This window comes from Mytilus trossulus, chromosome 4 (genome assembly GCF_036588685.1).
Source record: "Mytilus trossulus isolate FHL-02 chromosome 4, PNRI_Mtr1.1.1.hap1, whole genome shotgun sequence".
NCBI lineage: Eukaryota > Metazoa > Mollusca > Bivalvia > Mytilida > Mytilidae > Mytilus > Mytilus trossulus.
The window spans coordinates 67,069,175-67,094,725 of NC_086376.1; the positions used below are offsets into that span (position 1 = coordinate 67,069,175).

The following is a 25,551-nucleotide window of genomic DNA, read 5'->3' on the forward strand; positions in this document are numbered from 1 at the left end:
TTCCCATCGGAAAGAGTAAATACAAGAATTGTCATAAAAACGTATTTCCTACAAACATTTTGATAGAAATTTACATTTAGTTTATTTTACTGAAATTACTCAAAACGATGAGTTTGCTGCAAGTAATTGATTTTCCCCGGTGAAGTCTGATTTTTATTTAAAATGTTTGCATGACTTTTCTCCCCTCATAATATATGCGTATTTATACTTGATTTTTTGATAATTTCAACATTCAAATGTCCCAAAGAGGTAATTTAAAACATAACCAACATCTTTGTTAGGAGCAAGATGTTTAAAGAGATATATCTCAGCATCAAAATCGCGTACCCCTATTACACTGTGCACATAAAATACAAATAAAAGAGCAATAATACTAATAACAATAATCATATTAATACTAAAACTACATTTAGTAAGATATTGAAAATCTCAATAAAAAAAATAAATATATTTATAACAAATCAGACTTTTCAGCATATTTTTAGGGGCCAGTTGAAGGACACCTACGGGTGCGGGAATTCTCGCTACATTGAAGACCCATTGGTTGCCTTCGGCTGTTGTTTGCTCTATGGTCGGGTGGTTGTCGCTTTGACATATTCACCATTTCCTTTCTCAATTTTATTGCTCATTTTGACTATCAGATTTTTTTTCTAGATTATCTTTCTTTTTAATAACGGTAGAAAATATTATTGTACTAATATAACGTTGTTCCCAAATTCGGCTAATATAGATATGTCAAACATATATGTTAATAGTACGTAATAGGTAGAAAGAAGGAATTGATTACTCTGATATTTTGGCGACGATAATTGCCAATCATCGGTTGCCATCAGCAAGCGTCACCAGTAAAGTAGATACTGCTTGCCGTCACGGAGCAACTGAGTTCAGCATCAGTTTCGATTATTTTCGTTATTTTGATGATAATGAAAGTCGTCTTATGTGTTCAATTTGTCACCTCCTACTTCACATATTACTGAGTAATTCAAAGCATAATACAGGTTAAAATGTAAACTCTTCATTGGTGATTTGTAGATTTTAGACTATACAGATACAAATTTAATCCCTAATAATGTCAAAGGTCCTAATTTCCCATTCTTTATTGTCTGCTTTCCGTTTTTGCCTTTTAATTTTTATGGTTTAATATCAAATCCCATTTAACGTTTTGAAAGCAATCATGTCCTCAAATGTAAAATCTGTGACTCTTGGGTTAAATGATTTTACACTCAAACTTTTTAATGTAAACAATGAACTTGTAAATGTCTAACAATTTTATCTTTTGTATGTTTTTATTACTTTTATTCTACACTAAACACTTAATTTGGTCATAACTCACCTTGGTAGCAATAATGTATAAAACACTTTAACATATCAAAATACTAGAATGGAGGTATTATATACCTCTTGTAAACTGTTTTTAATTCTACTGAATGAAATTAAATTAAAAAAAAAGAAGAACTAGCTGAAAGTTCAACAGAAATTTTGAACATAAAAAAATTAAATATTCATATTCCGTCATTTGCATGGGAAATATTACAAGGAGCTCAAATTCATAAAAAATTATTTTGTAAAGCTTATTATGGCAATGGGAAGCGTACATACTCCAATTTTCTTATAAATATTGTTGCAAGTAGAAGAAAGGGCTTGCTTTTATTTAAAGACGCTCAGAAATATTGACAACCCATTTTTTTTCAATATTTTTGTTGTCATTCAGTTCCGTGTTGATTACCCAGTCGCGTTATTCGCAATCAATAAACCTCCAATTAATTTTGAATTTACAGTATTTAAAAAAAATAAAAAAAATGACCTTATTTTTTATAACTTATATTCCAAATGTTTGGCAATCAGTTTATAACAGGTATTCTATGGCACGTGATGTGCCTATATTAAATTATTTGAACCAGATGTTATATTTAATGAATCACTAAGAAACTGTATATTCGTGAGAAGTTAATTCAAAACATTAAAATGATATACATATTTTTTCTCATTATATTTTGATTGCTCCTTCTTTGTTTTGCTTTTTGATTTGGCGTATTTTTTTCAATTTTAATTTTTCAATTTTAAAAAATTGGTGGAAAAACTAAAATCAATTATCTTTTGATGTAGACAATTGTTTACTCAAAACCCCTTACAAAATACAAAAAGAAAAGAAGATCCCTTTGAATCATGCACCCTTACAGAACAACAAATCAATCGGATCATTAATAAAACTTCTTAAAAAAATCATAATGACCTCGATATCAATATCCTTTAAAAGTCAAACAGAACTTACCACGTGAACATGTTGTATGTAGAACCGTGTTGGACTTTAAACACCTTTTTGATATTCAAGAAAAACAAACTGCGGCCAAATTTATACTTATTTATTTATAAACTGCAACGTCAGAAAATATCTCAGGCAGCACCAAATGAATTAATGCATTCTTAATAACTTCCTTGAAAGGTTCGGGTGACACCCTGTTTAAGTCACCTGTCTGAGAACCAATTCGTTGGTTCATCAACTGTTGATTATACCCTATCACTAATTTAGTTTTTGAGTTCCTTAGTTATTAAATTCATATATAAGTATATTTAAAGTAATTTTTTTAAAAGGCATACATACACACGTAATTATCTAAAAAATATTAAAAATTCCTTTCCGGTATCCTTTGTAGTCAGAACTGCATTAATGGTCGTTAACTGTAACATTACAAATAGATGTTTTTCTTTTATACTTAACTTTTCATTTTACATGTTCCTCAAATAGTTTTAAATCTTAAAAAGCCTACATTATCATATTTCTACAACATACTAATTAAGATACCACAGCTTCATACTATAAACTTGTGTATAGCACATCTATAATGTTAAATACAGCTTTTTCTTTTAAGATTGGGCAAACATGCTAGATGTACTTACTAAAAGAGTGATGAGATGGATGTTTACAATATTTCCATTTTACAACATCTATTATCGTCCCCGCAATAAAGTTTATCGACAGGTTCTATATATGCCAATAGGTACCATTTGCGGCCCGTTAATATCAGAATAGTTCCTGTGTTTTTTTTCTCAATTTATTACCAGACTTAGAAAAATATCGTTGATTGATATACAACAAAAGCTACCTAGATCTAGGTGATATTGTTTTCTTTAAATCATAAAAAGAGCCAATATTATAATGTCGATATATAACCCAAAGGAATAACATAAACGGTATTTATTTTTCTGCACGTATCATCCGTACTAACAGTGATTTTCTAATCTTATTTTTAAAAGTAATCATTCTAAAGCAAGTACAAATAGAAGAGAATGACGGATTTTTGTTTTTCTAAAATGTTCCCTTTTTGTGGATGATGTAGGGGTGTATGGGTTTTTTTCCAGTTGTGTTGTGATTTCTGATTTCTGATTTTTTTTTCAAATAACTTATGTAACTTTGATTACATTTAACATTTTAAATAAGCAAAAAAACATTAATATGGCAGACCAAATTTTAGTATATGGAAAGTTAAGGTTTAGTTAATCAATAAAAAATTAAGCTACACAAGCCGAGCAAAAGTAGACACGCAAGAACACAATTCAACAGAAATATTACTGCATGGTCTCCACATTGTTTGGAATGATCTAAAACCATACAAATGAAGCAATTCAATAATTGATACGATATTCCCGTGCTTGAATTTCCTATTATGATTTTCTTGAAAGAGGGTTACTGCTCACAAAAAAGCTATTAAACCAAGAGTTCCAAATGGTGAAGTTGAAATCATCCCTTCGTAAATTTTACGGACGCCATCACGAGTTGGTTGACCGTTATGGAATAACCGTTTCACAAACTATATCGGATATGTTCCTTACGTCGTAACTACAATCCCCTTCCCTTTCATGAATGTGACCTACCGAATTAGACTATTTACCGGATTTGTAATCAAATAAGCAACACGACGGGTGCAACATGTGGAGCAGGATCTGCTTACCCTTCCGGAGCACCTGAGATCCCCCCTCGTTTTTGGTGGGGTTCGTGTTGTTTATTCTTTAGTTTTCTATGTTGTGTCATGTGTACTATTGTTTTTCTGTTTGTCTTTTTCATTTTTAGCCATGGCGTTGTCAGTTTGTTTTAGATTTATGAGTTTGACTATCTCTTTGGTATCTTTCGTCCCTCTTTCAATAACGTTACTGTGCTTATAGTTTTATGCGTTTCATCGTCAATTGTGAATAATCAGTTGCGTTCTAAACAAAGACAGTTAGTTGAATGAAAAAATGGCCAGTGAGTGAAGGCTTTCGCAAACTTGATTAAGTTCTTGATCATGTTTTCTAAAACATTTAAGGTGGAGTATCTAAAAGGTAGTGATTCGTTCATTCTGTATGAAATTTAGCTATAGACATTATGTTCTTCATTTCATTCCACTGGTTTAAATGGCACACTGAGATTTGTACCTTTGAATGAACGTTTCCCGGATATAAAATTAAAAATGAATGATGTATTTTCTTGATGCAATTATAGATATCTGTATTTTAATAATTGTCCATCATTTGAATGAATCGAGTATTTTATTATGAATGAAGGTGACAATTAAATTGATTTGGATGATTAAGATGATTAGAAACGACATGAATACATAACAATGTCAGGAGCCGTCATTCTTTGTATCTTTTATTTTAGGAAAAGACCCGTACCAAGTCAGAATTATGATAGTTGTTATCCATTCATTTGATGAGTTTGAGCTTTTGGTTTTTATTTAAAACAATTAGATTAGGGACTTTCCTATTTGATTTGTTCTCGGAGCTTAGTATTTTTGTGATTTTACTTTTTAGTAATGAGTTATTGATGACATAGTTTTACTAGATTTGGTCCGATCTACCGACATATTGTACATATACTGTCTATAGTTAAAACAGTATGCTTACCTTTAAAAAAAATCGCGAAAGATACCAGAGGGACAGTCAAACTCATATATTAAAAAAATAAACTGACAACGCCATGGCTAAGAAATAAAAAGACAAACAGACAAATAATAGCTCACAAAACACAACACAGAAAACTAAAGACTAATCAACACGAACCCCACCAAAAACTGGGTCTGGGTAAGTATAAAAATATAAGTATCAGAATGTTACCAAGCTTATTTCTATACAATGATATGGTTTTAGTTATTACGAGCTGCTGTTGCTACGGAATTATCATTTTACTTGCATAGGTTTCCGCTTCTCTATCATTAATCTGTATTATTTATCTCCATCTGCTTATTTTACTTTTTTGCAAGATCGAGGAAAAAATAAAATAGAATAGAGGCTTTTTCGAATATAAAGGAATATGTTTCCATCCAGCAGCTTGACCAAGCCATCGGTTCGTTAGAAGATTAATTAATTGATAAAGATGGAATCTGTCTAACGCTATAAAAGTATTTAAAAAAAAACTTTTTAAATCCTGGGTAAATTTTAAATCATCAATGACGGTAATATGTAAGAGTTTGTAATAACAGCTTACATGTGCATAATCGGTTCGTTGCTGCGCTATTTACCTTTTCATGAAACGGGATAACGTATCAAAACTGTCAAAGAATGAGTTTTCGTTTTCCTTTCAAAATTCAAAAAAAGAATTATAAATAATAAGATACAACTTGAAACTATTTTTTCAAATTATGTATTTTAAGAATGCGACATTTTAGGGAAAAAATACTTTTTTTCTGAAATCAACAGATGATAAAATAGAAAATTTAACTTTATCTTGGTGGTAGATTTATTATTGCACTTTTTAAAGATCCAGGATATGATTTTGAAAAAAATATAATTTTCTTAATACATTTTAAACGCATTTACCAAAGAAACGTGTTAAAATATATAATTTATCTTATTTAAAAATTACGCGTGAATTAATTCATCGCCTCCTTAACATATATATATATAGATATACAACTCGTCTAAACATCAACCCAACAATGTTAGATCTGTAAATTTGCTTTCGCAAATTTTTGGTTCTTCCCTCGCCGGGATTCGAACCCATGCTACTGTGATATCGTGACACCAAATCGCCTGCACTGCAGGAAGAACCAAAAATTTGCGAAAGCAAATTTACAGATCTAACATTGTTGGGTTGATGTTTAGACGAGTTGTATATACATTATGTACACAGCCATGTATCACCATCATTGATGGCGATCCGATGGATACATCTGTTGTAGGGTTGTCACTGACTCAGACGTACTTATGTATATATAGATATATATATATTATATTATATTTCATATTTTTACATCTGTAAATAATGATAATCAAAGTAAAAGAAAACGTCATAGTATTTAAAAATAGGTAAAAGTTTAATATATACAAGTCCGACATAAGTATAGGCAACGAGCCAATATTTTAAGCTTTGCAGACAAATAGTACTTATGAATCTACTGTGGATTTAATGTAATAATTCTTTAAAGTGCATTTTAGAAGGTATTTATATTCAGCATTTGAACATATACAGCATACCTTAACTTGTTAGAGATTTCATTCGAAATGTGAAATTATGTTACTGATCAGTTGCAATCAGCCTTATATGAATATATTTTCAATAATTTTTTTTTCACTAAATATCTTTTTTCTCCATGGAAATATACAATTTAATTTCTAAATGGGCACACTTCAATACCGTTTCCCATTGTTGATGGATAATTGACCTTTCATTAGATCAAAGTTATTTCAATTTTTACTTAAAGCGCAGCTAATATTAAAAAGACAACAGTAGTAATGGTTTGTTCGAATAATTGAAATCCACTTTTGAATAAACTATATGCATTAAGATCCTGTCCAATGTCTAAAACCTCTGTCCTATGTAATAGTCTTTTGTGTTTTTTTAGTATATTTATATTTTTCTGAGTTGAGTATGACGTCGCTTATCCTGGTTCCCGGTACTACGTTTCTTGGAATATTGGGACATAAAAAATAACTTTGCATTGTATTAAACAATTGAACATATTTAGATAGCTATTAGCATGTCAAAATGTCCTATTGTAATGTTTATTGTGTATTTCTTTGTCCTGAATGTTCTTGCATTTATTTGTACTGTAGTCCTGTCATATAATGTTGACTTAAATGTTATATTTAACATTGCCATATAAGCTCGATGTTTGGTTAGTCATAAAACCAGGTTCAACCCTCCATATTTTTTTTCTTCTTTCCTTAAAGACATAATTATATTATAGTTCGTTTTTGTGTGTGTTACATTTTAGTGTTGTGTTTCTGTATCTTAGATCTCCTCCTATATTTGATGTGTTTCCCTCATTTTTAGTTTAAAACCCGGATTTGTTGTTTTTTTCTCAGTCGATATATGAATTTCGAACAGTGGTAAAATATCATTGCCTTTATTTGACAAATCACATATTTAAAATTTAAGTTATATTCCTTATATAAAAAAGAAGATGTGGTATGGTTGCCAATAAGACAACTATCCACAAAAGACCAAAATGACACAAACAATAACAACTACAGGTCACCGTACGGCCTTCAACAATGAGCAAAGCCCATACCGCATAGTCAGCTATAGGAGGCTCCGATAAGACAATGTAAAACAATTCAAACGAAAAACCTAACGGCCTCATTTATGTAAAAAAAAATGAACGAAAAACAAATATGTAACACATAAACAAACGACAACCACTGTATTACGGGCTCCTGACTTGGGACAGGCACATAAAGTGGCGGGGTTTAACATGTTAGCGGGATCCCAACCCCCCCCTAACCTGGGACAGTGTTATAACAGTACAACATAAGAAACGAACTATAAAAATCAGTTGAAAAGGGCTTAACTCATCAGATAGACAAAAATAAAAGTGGACGTGGCCGGGTACTTATACATCCCGACACAAAAAGACACAATGAACAGATCTGAGAGTACTCGCAGTTAGTTCAATGCCACTAACAACTAATAAAAAAAAATCATGCCTCTAAGACTAAACACTCAATCCGTACACATCCAACATACAATGGATTTAGTGTAAAGACGCCATAAACAGCCAGAGAAAAACATGACCTCGTGCAATGCCAATGCAAGTTACAGGTATCGACAGATTGTAGATTCATGAAAATGTATATGTATATAACATACGAGTTATATTTAGTTAGCTTTTAATCTACTGATAACAAAATCAATATTTATACCAATAAAAACAATATTCAATGATCTTATTACAGTGTTGAATAGGTAACCTTTTAGAATAAGTTTATTTAAAGGAGCAGCAAGTTTACATGGATCATTTCTAAATTTCCGGGCACAGTTAACAACATTTTCCGTAAAAATGAGGATGTGCTATCCCGTTTGAACTATGTTTTCTACAGGTACAACCAAACTTCAAAACCAAATCTTTATATCTTTGGAAAAATTTAGTAAAGGTTTTAAGTAATTTATGGTAACGATATCCCTGGTTTAATAGTTTACCGGTAATACATTGGTTGCGTTCGTTAAAATCAAAAACGTCACAACAGACACGGGCATAGCGAACTTAGTACATTGTAAGTGGAATTGTTTTGAGAATAACCACATACGGCAATTTCAACTAATACAATTCCTAAATAGCTTCTTCACATTTATGTTAACACAAATATGCATCATTTATAACTTGAATATCTGATTATAATCTTATTCGGAAAGTCAGCTGAGCATAGACTATTTAATATCGATTTAATTCAAAACTCTCACATTTTACTTAACTTATTATTATGATTATCTGAATATCCAAAATTTGTTGCACAATGTAATTTGAAACTTCTTTAAGATCTGTTTAAGATAATTATAATAAATAAATAAAGGCAACAGTAATTTACTGCAAAATATCTTAGCTGGTCATAACATTTAGCAATGTCATGTACAAAACATATTGAATATATAACTTTCTCTATCTACGAAGCTGAACACCTTTTTTGTACATATAAACTACATACGAAAAAGTAAAATAATAAAAAAAAAACTGGATTCCGAGGATAATTCAAAACGAAAATCCCCTCATCAAATGGCAAAATCAAAAGCTCAAACACACTAAACGAATGGAAAACAACTATCATATTACTGACTTAGTACAGGCATCTTCTTGTATATAAAATAAAAACTAGCTTAATAGTTAGCTTAACCTTTCACTTGTATGACAGTCGCATCATTTTTTTTTTATATTGACATAGATGTGTGAACAAAACAAAAATACATAAATAAAGGCAACAGTAGTATACCGCTGTTCAAAACTCATAAATCCATATAGACAAAAACAAAATCGGGGTAACAAACTTAAACCGAGGGAAACGCATTAAATATAAGAGGAGAACAACGACACAACACCGAAACGTAACACACACAGAAACGGACCAAGCATCAGACAACATCCCAAGAGAATAACAAATATAACATCAAAACAAAATACATGAATTGTGGATAGACAAGTACCGAGACACGTCTTATCGCAATCTGAACTTACACTCAAAAATAAGAGAAAGCAAACGACGCAATGTTAAAATTTAACACGCACAGAAACGAACAATAATATAACAATGGCCATCTTCCTGACTTGGTACAGGACATTTTAAAAGGAAAAAATGGTGGGTTGAACCTAGTTTTGTGGCATGCCAAACCTCGCACTTTAATGGCAATGTTAAATATAACATTGAAATGACAACATGATATAACAGGACTACAATACAAATAAATAGGAGAACATATTAGACAAAGAAACACATGATAATAGATAACAAAAAGCATCAGGTTTAAAATTCAATACTCCAAAAACGCGCCTCGTCCACACAAGACTAGACGACACAAGACGCCCAGATATAAAAGATCGAAAGTGAAAAAAAGTACAAAGTTGTACAGCACTGAAGATCAAAAGTTGAAAAAGGTTGTGTCAAATACGGTTATGTTTATATGCTTGAGATAAGAACATCCTTATTATTTAGAACAATTAAAGCTATTGCAAACAGTAAATTTTATCAAATGAATATAAAACAGATATACATAATGAAACTGAAGTATTAACTAATTACAGAAAACTAAACCCGAATACATAATGCTAAGACCAACACAGAATAGACACACACTAGACTTGCTACAATTCCCTTCCTATTATTTCTCTCTTACTAATTTATATGTTTACTGATAAGTGCCAGCCTACTGATTGCCCTTGGAGAAAGGTTCCTCCTGCAGATGTCAGTATAATTGTAATCTCCTAGTTATAGCAGTAAAATTATTAAAGGGGCAAAATTGAAAAAAAGAGAAAAAAACATAATTAGGAAGGGACATGTAGCAAGTCTAGACACACCCGAATCAGTCCAGGCCTCAACGCAATAAATCATAAAAATGACGTCACATACGATGGCTAAAAGGCACATTTGAATTTATGAATTTAGAATTTATGAATTTATAAAACGTTAAAAAAAGTCAAAATAGTGTAACAGCAGTCAACACTGTCCTTCAATCCCAATCACTACAACAAGTATGTAACAAAGAAGCACAAAAAACTCACATTGTAATCAGTTATTATAAATCACATTGTTTACCCGCACCATGCTCTAAAACCAAAATTATATGATAACAAGCCTTAATACTCTTGAATTCAGACAATTTCCTTTAACGAATACAATCATTTTTGAATGATTTTTATCCACCTTTTCAAATGAAAGAAGTCAATCATAATTAATAAAATAAATTGAAAAAGCAATATTCATATCAAAAATAAACCAATTGACGCCTACTCTCAAGTGTATAGCGTATACGACAGTTTGATACATTACACTTACCTCGAAAATTAGTGTCATCTACCAAAGCGGTATATTTAAATTTTAATCATAGCCAATCGTGATATTCATATTGGTTTTCAAGCCAAACAAGCTCACAGCAAGGTTTTCATACTGATCTTCAATGTTAACTTCAACACCAGCATTATATGAATAAACTCATCCTAAATACAAGAATTGAAATCTCATATTTGCGCCAGATGCGCTTTTCATCAGTAACGCTCCAATAAAATTATGATAAGAAGGTCGTCTACAGTAAGAAGATGAAGTGAATTGAGGACTAAAAGTTCCTAAAAGTTTTGCCAAATACAGGTAATGTAATCTAGTCTGGGACAAGAACACAGAATCACGATAGGCAGAAAAATATTGTCAGAATGTGTACCCCAACTATTATCTAGATATAAACCAGGTTTGGGGAATAGTTGTTCGATCACAATCATGCGTTATCTTACCACACTATTCACTTGCCTGTCCTAAGTTACAAGCTTGTACTTCAGTTGTAATCGTTGATTTGTGCCTGCCATATTTGAATTTCATAAAATTAAGTACCAAGTCAGGAGAATGGAAGTTGTTATCAAGTAGTTCGTTTCTCCGTATCTTGGCGTTAGAGAGGTTTAGCTAGCCATAAAACCAGGTTCGACCCACCGTGTTTTCTTGAAATGTTCTGTACCAAGTCAGAAATATGACGGTTGCTTTCAAATTGTTCGTTTCTATATATGTAAGCGTTTGTTTTTTGTTGCACTCTTGTTCATTTTCTCTTCTTATTGTAATTACCTCGATTTTAGTTTGTAATCTGGATTTGTTTTCTTTCAATCGATTTATGACAACAGTATACTACTGTTACATTTACTAGTATATGTCTCATTCAGGGTTTCCGCTGGCGGTCGCCATTTTCGCAATTTGCGAAAAAATAATAATTGTGGCGATTAAAATTCGTCATTGGCGAAAGAATTTGGCGAAAGAAATATATCTATAACGATTTATTTTCAGCCATCTTGTTTATTTACTTTTTTCGGGTTTCTCAGACTTTACCGATCAGACAATACTCGGAATTCACCTTGAACTCGAAAAGTTTTTGACAAAATCAATAATCAGCTGATTGCATTCATAGCTATCGACATCAAAGGACTAATTAATAAAGGTGTTGATTGTATGATATGACAAAATGATATGAATAAATGAGTTATTAAATGGCTTCTGTCACATGTCACAAAATGGATTTAATAACCACTTTGCGACGCACGTGTTTGAAGCAAAATTTTTACGCTTCCACTCCTTCTTTTTATGATAGTCCAGAAAAGAAGATTGTTGTTATGACGAAAATGTTCAAAAGCACGAAAGGTCTCTGATTTGAAACTTTATCATTTAATTTTCATATAGATCATTGATTTGATTTTGTACTTCAAAGTCGTTTCAGTGACACACGTGTTTCAAGATAACTTTTTCGAGCATATAGTTTTACTTATTTACGATGGTCTAGAAAAGAAAACTGTCGTTATCAGTGGCGGATCCAGGAATTTTCATAAGTGGGGGCCCACTGACTGACCTAAGAGGGGCCCGCTCCAGTCACGCTTCAGTGATTCCCTATATAAGCAACCAAATGTTTTTCCAAAAAGGGGGGGCAGGCCCCCTGCCCCCCCCCCCTAAATCCGCCTCTGGTTATGAAGTGGTCTATTATAAAGGGTGATATGAGTGTCACCCTTCAATGTAATGACTACAACTTACACGAGGGATCAATTTCAAGTGATATGATGCTTCGTTTTGTTGTAAAAAACACTTCTTATTTAGGGGGGGGGGGGGGGGGGGGGCTGGAAAAAAAGGAAAATTTTAAAAGAAATATAAACTTGTGTTACTTGGCGAAAAAAAATAATAAAGTGGCGAAAAATATATTGTTTTGGCGAAAGAGGTGGCGAAAAAAATAATTGACCCAGGGGAAACCCTGGTCTCATTACTGTTATATAAAATCTCTTTACTTATATACATGTATCTAATCATACAAACTCATCTATATAACCATAAAACCTTAACCTTAAGGCATAAGTTTGAATCGATACATGTATAATTTTGATAAATATGAATATCTTATAATGCAGTTCATTTCAATATAGAATACTACCTATTCACCTGTATATAGAATGTATGTACTACAATCATTACGAATATGAAGGTTGTAAAGAATGTTACTATAATTTAGAGGAATTTAGCCTCCGACGTGTAATAAAACATGCAAAACAGGTCGTCCGTTGGTCGGTGTGGGAAGTAAACCAGCTTTCTCAATTCAGAATGGGGACTTTAAATTTGATGCATTGTGTAGGGAGAATATAACTCTCTTTTGACAATAATTACACGTGCACCAACTTGTAAGAGGTCCGTGTGTGGAATTTCGCAAGGCACCAATTATCTCTCCTTTCTAGTAAATTACTGTAAAACTTTTACTAACGTTCGTCCCAGACGACAATTATTACAGTACATATCATAATGAATTGATTGTTGATTTGTTTTCATCCTGAATATGCATAATGCATATTCAGGATGAGAACAAATCCGCATGAAATGTTTACCGCTGTTTTGTTGAGCAACCAACAATTTTTACATCAATCCTTTTTTGTAACACTCCTATGTGTCTGAAACTTAATAATGAATATTAAGGACTTGAAAAAAACATAAAGAATAAAGACAAATAGTCCACATAACACTACAAAGAAAACATAAGATTGAACAACATAAACTAAACCAGAAAAGGACTTGCACTCGGTTGTTTTGAGGGAACTATTAGACGTTCTTTTATCTTACAATATATACTGACTGTACAACGTAACAAAGAAACCTAATATACTGTTACATAAAAGCTACAGAAGAATTGATATAAAATTATAAAGCATTCGAAAAGAAAAAAAATTAATGTCCCTCTGGTATCTTTCGTCCCTCTTTTGACACAACACATGTTACAAGTATATTTAGCACTATTGGATAAGGTTAATTCTTTAAAAACAATTTGACTTATAACAAATTCTGAAACATTAAGACTGACGTAATTACTCAAATTAATTAAGTATCATTCTTTAAATCCAGCAACGGAACATCTTTTCACTCAAAAAGTTACTATTCATAGTTAAACTTTTTTTTTTAGGGTTTCTGTCATATCTTTCTGTCTGTTTCAAAAAAACCGGTCAAGTCACAATACTTTATCAAATAAAGCTAACAAGAAAATATACTCATCATAAATACTAGGATTGAAATATTGTATGTTTGCATGACGCGGGTTTCGTCTAAAAAAGACATCAGTGACGCTCGAACAAAAAGAAGTTGAAAAGGCCAAATAAAGTACGAAATTAAGAGCAATGAGGACCAAAATATGTTTAATGTTTTGCTTAATACATGTAAGGTAATCTATTCCTGTGGTAGAAAAGCCTAAGTATTTAAATGCTGTTCAGTTTTGTAAACTTATTTTACAAATTTATAAATATGACCATATCATCGATATTTCATGTCAACACAGTAGAGCTGACTTCGGGGCTTGTGATTCCCTCGGGGAATAAAATTTCCAAACGACATTTCCTTGCAAACAACACGTGTTCCTAAAATAGAGTTTGTCAGTTACGTTCTTGACTTAACGATTGAAAAGTAAACAGAACAGATACAATTGGTAATGAAGGTACCATAATGGCTTAAGCATACTTGCATACTTTCAAAGCTTCACGTCCACAAACTGTGACGTTTAAGCATTACTAATCGAAATTATAAAAATTATAGTGATTAAAATTAACAAATGGCCAACTGTTTAACTTTACTATACATTTTTTAAAAGTTAATCTGTTTCTGCTGTTTACATGATGAAAACTCTAATGGCCATCGTGATGACCACCACCGTAGTGACAACATCCCCCATGTCCGCCGCCATAATGACACGCGTTTTTGTATCTAAAGTCGTATCCTTCACATGGTTTCCCGCATTCATTGGGTGACGGATTATCACATGATCGGTATTGTTGTCTGGTACAACAGTTACTACAACAGCTGTCCTTCCAATCGCTCCATCCACCATTCTTAGGGAAACAGATATCTGGAAGATCCGAGCAATTCACTAAAGGATTACTGAAAATATCAAATAAATGTCATTGATTTGGAAATAAAGACATTACAATAAAATTCATTTAATGCGACTCGGTTCTTATCCATCCGTCATTTTGTTATTCATAGCGCTATGGTATATTTTTTTTTGTATTTTTGCCTACGGTTTTTTGTTGTTGACATATTTGTTTGGTGATTGAGATAATAACGTGTTGACTACTATTCCTTTAAAAAAAAACATGTTTACCTATTATATTTGTTTGTTTTGTTCACACATTGTTGTCACTATAATGAAATATTATGCAACTGTAATACATGTGAGAGATTTAGCTAGTTATACAACCAGGTTTTATCCACCAATTTGTACATAAGAAAATGTCTGTACCAAGTCAGCAATATAACAGCTGTTTTACCAGTCGTTTGAGTTTTTTATTTTGCCATTTGTTTATGGACTTTCCATTTAAATTCTGTATTTTCGTTATTTTACTCTTTGCTTTACTATATGCATATAATCCCATATCTGGAGCCCTAGTTTAAAAGAATGACTCAGACTTGTAAAAGTAAACTGTACAATTTCTAATACAGAAAACAAGAAAAAAAATCATTGTTTAAGGAGACTCTCTGGTCTAAATCATTTTTTTTTAAATAAATGTTTCGCTTTTTTTCTCTTTAAATAAACTGTGTTTTCTATGTTGTGATGTTATGCTATTGTTTCAGAAAAGAGAGAAGGTTTGGTACCATTAAAACGTTTAATCCCGCTGCAAATGTTTGCACCTGTCCTAAGTCAGGAATCTGGTGTACAATAGTTGTCGTTGGTTTATGTAATTTATACATGTTTCTCGTTTCTCGTTTTTTTATATAGATGAGACCGTTGGTTTTCCCGTTTGAATGGTTTGACACCAGTAATTTTGTTGTCCTTTATAGCTTGTTGTTCGGTGTGTGCCAAGGCTCCGGGTTGAAGGCCGTACATTGACTTAAAATGGTTTACTTTTTTTAAATGGTTATTTGATGGAGAGTTGTTTCATTGGCACTCGCACAACATCTTCCTATATCTATTTATCCTATACTTTAAAAAATGTGGGGTCGCCGTTCATTTAAGCTCACAATCTACTTTTGAAAGAACCATGCATTTCTGTTCAGGTACTTTTTTCTGTTGAACTAATAGAAGTAAAAAAGGTTAAATCAAAATAAAAAAAAAAAGAACTTTATTAAGAAATCGCTTACATTCTACAATTGTTTAGTTAAAGTACAGTTCATTTAAAAAATAAATAAATATAGTTCCCTTATTAGTAAAAAAAAAATGTTATTTAAATGTTTATGCCAAAAAATGGCATTTGTTTACCCAAGGGAGACAATTTGGAACTTTTAAAATGCAAAAGTGTTATAAATAAAATGTGCAATTAAAAAACAATTGTTTCAATTTTTTGCTGATTTTTTTGGTACCCTCGAGCCTCCTCTAATACTCAGAAACGAGACTAATATCACTCAACTGTACTGGTCGTATCTTGGTTTTGTTTGTTAACCTGTTTGTTTGTTCAGTTTTGTCTTTGATTTGGGTGGGAGTCTTCTACGCAATTTGTAAACATTAACACTTTAGACTAACTAACCTTTCTGAAGGTTCTAAAAATACATCTCGTGGTATCTGTTCAATATTTGTATTTTCACATATTATCTTTGCCATTGATATTGGACGGAAACCTCCAAGTTCTTGTTGTGTAAATGGATGTGGATTTAGGGGAGTATTTCCCTCATAGAAGAATCTATCGCCATATTTTAGGGCTCTGAACTGTAAAGCTAGAATACATGTAAATGTTGGTCCTAATCTGCTGCCTGGTAAAGGTTCTTCTGATATACCTCCAGGAAACAATTCTATATCACAAGTGTACCTATAAGATGAGGTCATATATATATGTATATGCATATGTTGGTTGCTCATTGTTAACAACAAAGAGACGATATGGTATCAACGAAAAAGTGACGAACAAAACAATATAAACCACCGCTTTCACTAAGACCGCATGCTATTTAATCAAAGGAAAATGAAATGGCTTCGTAGAAAAGCTTGCATGAAGAAGCTCAAAGGTGAAAAGTATTTTGAATAAAATGACTGTAAAATTACCAATCAATTTGGTATGACAAACCACAAAATCTTCAAACTCCAAAGCCAAGTTTGCAGTTATTTGATTGGAGTGAAACTTACGTATAATGTTTTAGTATCTTATAAAACTTTGTTACTCTATCAGGCAAAACTGATATTTAAAAAAATTGTCTAATTTTCAGGTCCTCTTTCATATATATATCTTGAACTATTTAGGTCATTTTACTTTCATGGATTTCAAATATTCGGCTTTAAACGTTCCTGGTGAAGGTAAATCGATCTTGACGCATGAGAGTTATAACTTTTTTGCTTTCATTTTATAAAACTTATTGTACAAGTTTGTGTGTGTTCGACATATTTTTTTTCTATTTAAATACAAAACTTTACAATTGATACCCTTATAAGGCCTGGTTTTTTTTAGTTTTCATACTTTTAACTACACATGTATTGGGTTACTTACGTATAAGCTCTGCCCAGCTTTGCCGCGGCTGCCGCACTGTGATAAATAAGACCCCCTTCTACACCAGCGTTAAAATTCTCATTTTGAACTGTTTTATTTGTGCACCAATGTAGCCACGTTGTATATGACGGAAGTCCATGATCTCGACCTCGCTGAATGTTGAAAGCTGCCAAATCTCCGCCATTTCCTGCCATAGTTTCAAACAGTTTCCAAGTGATTTCTCTCGTCATCTTCTCGTCTATGGTTTGTGCTTTGGTTTCATACATTCCTCGTGTACAACGTTCTATACCACTCGGTTCGTATAATAAATCAGGTTTGTTCAAATGCACGTGAAGATCAAAAGAGCTGCTGGGAAAGTCAAACTTATCCTTTATTAAACTATGTCCCATTCTGTATGCTGCCGATGAAAATGAATTCCTGATCATTGGCCGCACACTTGGGTCATAGTCAATGAAATGTCCATCCAATAATGGTACCAAACCAAATTGTTCACGGATTTCTATGCTTAATAGTTTGGGTAAAAACTCATTATAGGTAATATGTTGAATTTCAGCCGCAACGTAGCGTCTAGTTTCCTGGAAAATTTGTTGTCCAGTCCAGTTATAACATTCGGGACTATTTTTGAAATGCTGGGCAATTCGATTGTGTTCTCTGATCCAAATAGTGTGTAGGGAACTGAGGGCGGGTTGTGTATTGGCCCTCACATCACCTGTGTCGTAGAGAAAACATATTTCAAAAAGCTACAGGAAAAAGTATTTTGTTTTTTCAATATGATTGTTTTCTGGTACGCGATCACATTCAATGCTCTTGAAAATAACGACAAATATTTAACAACAACTTCAATTAAGAATTGATAACCTTAGATCAGAAAATAAAGTAAAAGCTACCTTTGCATTATATATTTTATTCAATAAATTCAAATTTAAATTGCATGTAGAATGCCGAATGCAAAATTAAACTTGTAGTTTTATAAATATTTGTTTGTAGTGCCTTTGTGAATATGTTACCAAGGTTATTTCAACTGATCGGGCGGAGCTTATGTTTTAATTTGCGTAAGGACAGTCTATTTGAAGATGTGTATAGTAAGGATAATTGTCGTTATAATTAATATTGAATTCTAATCACCTGTCAGTGTCAACAAACGCATATACAAAAGAACTGAGTGCATGATATGGGACGAATAACTGAACACTTCATTGATGAGTTTATCCCAAAACTCCTTTATATAGATTGACTTGTTTTAAATAAACTAACTTCTTAAACCCCGTCAAGTGAAATAAATCTAGTAATAGAGGTCGGTCATTTAGAGACGTATCAATCGTATCATATACGTTGACGTATCCGCATCTGCAGATATACCAAAACACAGTATATGATCCCCAGCTTTAATTTTGTGTACTTTCAATAATGCAAATGGACAACTGATTAACTTCTAATGCAGAAATGTACAAGACAATAAGGAAATATTGAGTTTTTGTGGAATATGAAACCCTACTTTTAAAGATATTCCAGATAGTTGGAACAGTTTACAGGCATGATAGGAGTGAATACGGTAAAATCGTTTGTTTGTGTATGAACTTGTGCTCACGTAGCATTGAAAAAATTGAAATGGTAAATTGTTGATTAACAAATAGAGTGATACTCAGTACTTTCTATTACCTTTTATGATAAATCGCAAATGAACACTATTCAAAGTTACATGTTTTTTTTACAAAACACCACTATCACATTTAAGAAGAGATTCCAATTTTATTTTTTTAAATGAAGTACGGTCTAATTAATAAGCTCGGGATCACATAATATTTTTTGACATATCTGCAGATGCGGATACGTCAACGTATACGATACGCGGTTGATACGTTTGTAAATGACCGACCTCTATTAGAAGAGTATTTGCATTATTCACGTATCAGGATACGTGCACGGATCGACGTATACGTATCGAACTGATTTGCTTAAAATAATGATTTTACACCGATCTCAATTAAAATTTGATGCATTATAAAATGTTTTCATCGGGACCAACTAGCCCTAATTTATTCTTTCCTCATATACGTGTTATACGATACGTCGATACGGATACGCCAGCAAATATTGGATTAATGCAAATGCTCTAATAGAGCATTTGCATTAATCAAGTATTTGCTGGCGTATCCGTATCAACGTATCGTATAACACGCATATGAGGAAAGGATAAATTAAGTCAAGTTGGTCCCGATAAAAAATTGGCGACCTCGCATAATTAATTATCCAAACACATTTCTCCCCTTGATGGTTGGAGATGCGGGTTCATCCCAAAATAATAAGTTTCTAGATAATTGTCATAGAAAATTCTGGTGTAGCGGAAATCATCGAAAACAATTCATTCAAATCTACATCAACAGGCGATGAAAAGTTTCGGAGCATTTCAAGGACTTGCAAAACGAAGTCCATACTGGCATCAATTCTAGAAGAAAATTGAATAAGGAACCAAAATATAACAAATACAATTCTACGTTGATCCTAAAACAATCAGGAACATATAAATATTAATTATAAAGAAGTCTATAAAAAAACAAAAATAGCTTTTATTTTCTTAGTTTCTCTGATCAAAATATATTTTAACTCACAAAGGTGAATGTTTTAAAAAAAATGGGTCATTTTAATTAAGGTTCATCATAACCTTTTGGCTAATATGGCCGTATTTACACCACAAATTTTACTCTGAGTACAGACAAACCTATTCAGCTGCAAAAGTTTTAAAGGATGGCAGGAACTAGATATATGAATTTTGCTTTCCTGGTTTTTTTTCATTCCTGCAGAAGGTGCCAATTTAAACTAAGTCGAGAAAGAGGTTTGAGAATCTCCCCTCAGATAAAACATGTTGTGAGTAGTGTTGATTTAGATGGACAATAGATGAACAATTGACATCTGCAGACAATAGATGATTTACACGTGTAAATGAGTGGACCGTATCAAATGAATCTCGGGTGTCTGTTTATTTTGCTATCTTCTGCAGACTGGAAAAATATGGACATCAAAATCCAGGTAGTTTTTAATTTTCTGAAACGTATACTTTATATAACTTTTATATATCTAGTTCCTGGCTGCCATGTCTTAAAACTTTCCTAGATGTACCAGTTTCTCTGTACTCATAGGAAATTTTGAGGGGTAAAAACGTCCATATTTTTAAATTCCTTAAGATGAACCTTAAAGATCATTTAACGTTTAGGATACGTTTTATGAATCGAGTACACCCCTCATTCTTAAATCAGATATGTGAGGCTCTGAATGTTTATTGTGTCTTATTGTTTGAGTTGATCAATTTATGTCAAAGAAGTTACACTAACCGACTTTATATCAAAAATATTATTTAAATTGAGATATATTCTCCAATTATTTTTTCCTGACGAAAAGATCCTTGAGTAATGATAATGTTTGACTAAAGTTAAAAACTATCCTCGTGCGCCCATTTTACACGTATCCCCGTACGTATCACAAACCGTTAGCACGAGTGCACCTTACAGATGTAGACAACTTAAAAACATGTCTAATAAAGCTATGATTATGTATTTTGTGTGTTTACTGTATTTTATCTACGATTTTAAAATGTATATACTTGACCATATGGATGTAAATAGTATATACCATAATTGATGCGTAATACAGTTTCCAGTGAAGAAAAGGTGTGCTGGATTTGATTGATACTCTCAGTTCGAAGCTATTGTGCAATCCTAACCCCTTTTATCGGCAACATGTATTTCATGTTTTGTTTTTATTAACATTGGCAGATGGGGGGGGGGGGGGGTTGGAGCCCCCCATTTTTTTGGCCGATGAATGCATTTGAATGGGGACATATAGTTGGAACACCCCCTTTTTATCCTGGATTGGGAACACCCACCCCCTTTTTAAAATGGTTAGATCCGCCCCTGTGGTAGTAAATCAACAAACATAACTTGTGTAGCAATTAGTGGTGGTCCAGATTTTTTAAAAAGTGAGATTGAGATGGGGATAGTCACTCTTAATTTAACGGGTTTATAAGCAGTTTGATAATGGGACTTGGACCATATTCTGTCAAAATTTGATGATAATTTTAAATTAAATCCTAGATAAGGGTCAATTATTTTCCCTCTTGACCCGCCTCGGGCAATAAACACACTTTTAAGTTCATAATGTACCCGTTAATGTTTGTAGACAAGGTGTGTTCGATTTGATCCTTTCATATATAAAATAATTTTTATATGAAAAAGATACACCTGGCACACACAGTTCTTAAAAACGAAGCGTGTAGTGTATGTTCTTGATCTGATAAAAGCAATGACTATTTAGTGTTTAAACTATATGTCATCAATATTTGGTTCATATTTTACATCTGTTTAGTTTAAATTGGGGTCGGGACTAAAACATTATTTTATACAAATCTGCCTGATACGTATACGTCGGTCCGTGTACGTATATAGATACGTGAATAATGCAAATGCTCTAATAGAGCATTTGCATTAATCAAGTATTTGCTGGCGTATCCGTATCAACGTATCGTATAACACGTATATGAGGAAAGGATAAATTAAGTCAAGTTGGTCCCGATAAAAAATTGACGACCTCGCATAATTAATTATCCAAACACATTTCTCCCCTGGCGGGTTGGAGATGCGGGTTCATCCCAAAATAATAAGTTTCTAGATATTGTCATAGAAAGTTCTGGTGGAGCGGAAATCATCGAAAACAATTCATTCAAACTACATCAACAGGCGATGAAAAGTTTCGGAGCATTTCAAGGACTTGCAAAACGAAGTCCATACTGGCATCAATTCTAGAAGAAAATTGAAGAAGGAACCAAAATATAACAAATACAATTCTACGTTGATTCTTAAACAATCAGGAACATATAAATATGAATTATAAAGAAGTCTATAAAAAAACAAAAATAGCTTTTATTTTCTTAATTTCTCTGATCAAAATATAGTTTAACTCACAAAGGTGAATGTTTTAAAAAAAATGGGTCATTTTAATTAAGGTTCATCATAACCTTTTTGGCTAATATGGCCGTATTTACACCACAAATTTTACTCTGAGTACAGACAAACCTATTCAGCTGCAAAAGTTTTAAGGGATGGGAGGAACTAGATATATATGAATTTTGCTTTCCATTTGTTTTTTTTCGTTCCTGCAGAAGGTGCCAAAATAAACTAAGTCGAGAAAGAGGTTTGAGAATCTCCCCTCAGATAATACATGTTGTGAGTAGTGTTGATTTAGATGGACAATAGATGGACAATTGACATCTGAAGACAATAGATGATTTAAAAAGTGTAAATGAGTGGACCGTATCAAATGAAACTCGGGTGTCTGTTTATTTTGCTATCTTCTGCAGACTGGAAAAATATGGACATCAAAATCCAGGTAGTTTTTAATTTTCTGGAATGATACTTCATATAACTTTTATATATCTAGTTCCTGGCTGCCATGTCTTAAAACTTTCCTAGATGTACCAGTTTCTCTGTACTCATAGGAAATTTTGAGGGGTAAAAACGTCCATATTTTTAAAAAGTTTGACAATGGGACTGGGACCATATTCTGTCAAAATTTAATGATAATTTTTAATCAAATCCTAGATAAGGGTCACTTATTCTCCCTCTTGACCCGCCTCGGGCAATAAACACACTTTTAAGTTCATAATGTACCCGTTAATGTTCGTAGACGAGGTGTGCTCGAATTGATCCTTTCATATATAAAATAATTTGTATATGAAAAAGATACACTTGGCACACACAGTTCTTAAATACGAAGCGTGTATGTTCTTGATCTGATAAAAGCAATGACTATTTAGTGTTTTAACTATATATCATCAATATTTGGTTCATATTTTACATCTGTTTAGTTTAAATTGAGGTCGGGACTAAAACATTATTTTATACAAATCTGCCCGATACGTATACGTCGATCCGTGTACGTATATAGATACGTGAATAATGCAAATGCTCTAATAGAGCATTTGCATTAATCAAGTATTTACTGGCGTATCCGTATCGACGTATCGTATAACACGTATATGAGGAAAGGGTAAATTAAGGCTAACTGGTCCCGATGAAAATATTTCATAATGCCTTAAAATTTTATTGAGATCGGGGTAAAATCATTATTGTAAGCAAATCTACCCGATACGTATACGTAGATCCGTGCACGTATCCTGATACGTGAATAATGCAAATGCTCTAATAGAGCATTTGCATTAATCAAGTATTTGCTGGCGTATCCGGATCGGCGTATCGTATAACACGTATATGACGAAAGGATAAATTAAGCCAGGTTGGTCCCGATAAAGATACTTTTAATGCAAAACATACAATAAGAATAGTTAATCGTATATAAAAACTCACATACCGATAATACTAATAAACCGAATATAAAATTAAATAAACAAATAGGTTCTTCGCGCAACAAGAGCTGTCCACATACAAACAACGCTAAGTTAAGTATCACTATGATGTCTGTATAGAGTTCCATCAACTTTAAAAAGTTTGAGTAACCGAATAACATGCTCTACATAAACACGATATCTTCTCACAACACGGTAAAATGTCTTAAACTTCTTCTAAGGGTAAACGGACGTCGATTGGTGTGAGCTAAAGTAAATGGTGTTATCAGGGGATGTCGCGATGGATATATGCAGTTGCCATGTAAAAAACTCCAACCCAGTGCAACAGAATAGGGAGCTGTCCGTTTATGGAAATCTACGACATCAGGGCAAACAAATGAGCATCGTTGATATGTCCTAAAAATCCAGACTCTACATGTTGTATACGCAATTCATCGTCAATAGCAACTTGCGTATATTTGCAATGAAAAAGACGATGACCACTGTAATATATTTGTTGTATTTCGTTGCTTGGATGATATATGTCGTGTGAGGTGCCATTTATACAACCTACGACATCGGGATATATCTCCATCTATCCTGCATACCCAAACCATTACTCGCTGCTTGGCAAAGATATAGTATGGCATAAATGGACCTCAAGTAATTGCCAGGTTGCGTGAACAATGCGTGATGTTTGGGAAAATTGATGCTCAAGTCAAAGATCAGAGAAATTTGGTTCATCAAAAGGTATGATTTCAACCACAAAAATTTCATCAACAACTGATTACGGCGATCAATCCGGGAGCTCGAGGGTCTACGCCGGGTAGTAGGAACCATTTACGGATAAAATGAATTATTAATATCTAAAAATGTTTCTTGGGTTTCCCCTGTCGAATTATAAAATTGGCGACTTCGCATAAATAATGATCCAAACACATATCTTCCCTGGCGGTTTGGAGATGGGGGTTCATCCAAAAATAATATTAAAGTTTCTAGATATTGTCATAGAACGTCGTCAAAAACAGTTCATTCAAAATCTACATCAAAAGGTGATGAAAAGTTTCGGAGCATTTCAAGGACATGCAAAACGAAGTCCATACTTCGTCAATTCTAGAAGAAACTTGAAGAAGGAACCAAAATATAACAAATATGATTCTACGTTGATCCTAATACAATCAGGAAAATATAAATATGCATTATAAAGAAGTCTATAAAACACAAAAATAACTTTTATTTTCTTAATCTCTCTGATCAAAATATATTTTATGTTGTAAAAAAAATTGGTCATTTTAATTAAACGTTTTGGATACGTTTTATGAATCGACTACACCCCTCATTTTTAAATCAGATATATGAGGCTCTGAATGTTTATCGTGTCTAATTGTTTGAGTTGATCAATTTATATCAAAGAAGTTAAAATATCCGACTTTATATCAAAAATATCATTTCAATTGAGATGTTTGACTAAAGTAACAAACCATCCTCGTGCGCCCATTTTACACGTATCCGCGTACGTATCACAAACCGTTAGCACGAGTGCACCTTACAAATGTAGACAACTTGAAAACATGTCTATTAAAGCTATAAGTATGTATTTTATGTGTTTATTGTACGTTATTTACGATTTTTAGATGTAATATACTTGACAATATAAATGTTAATAGTTTATACCATAATTAATGCTAAATACAGTGACCAGTGAAGAAAAGGTGTGCTGGATTTGATTGATACTATCAGTCCGAAGCAATTGTGCAACCCTAACCTTTTTATCGGCAACATGTAATTTCATGTTTTATTTTCATTTTCTAAAGCTCAATAAAAAAACATCTTTGTCTTTAGCGTCTCTCATTA

General features: G+C 32.6%; 1 protein-coding gene across 1 annotated transcript in view; it reads right to left on the reverse strand.

The window, feature by feature from the left end:
• Window positions 1-13,635: 13,635 nt before the first annotated feature.
• Window positions 13,636-25,551, reverse strand: part of LOC134715797 (peroxidase mlt-7-like) — a 34,006-nt gene continuing 22,090 nt past the window's right edge. The window contains exons 10-12 of the mRNA XM_063578245.1: window positions 17,364-18,072; window positions 16,413-16,691; window positions 13,636-14,829 (exon numbers count right to left, since the gene is read on the reverse strand). Of these exons, the coding sequence (XP_063434315.1) occupies window positions 14,577-14,829; window positions 16,413-16,691; window positions 17,364-18,072 (1,241 nt within the window). The 3' untranslated portion in view covers window positions 13,636-14,576. The remainder of the gene's footprint in view (window positions 14,830-16,412; window positions 16,692-17,363; window positions 18,073-25,551) is intronic.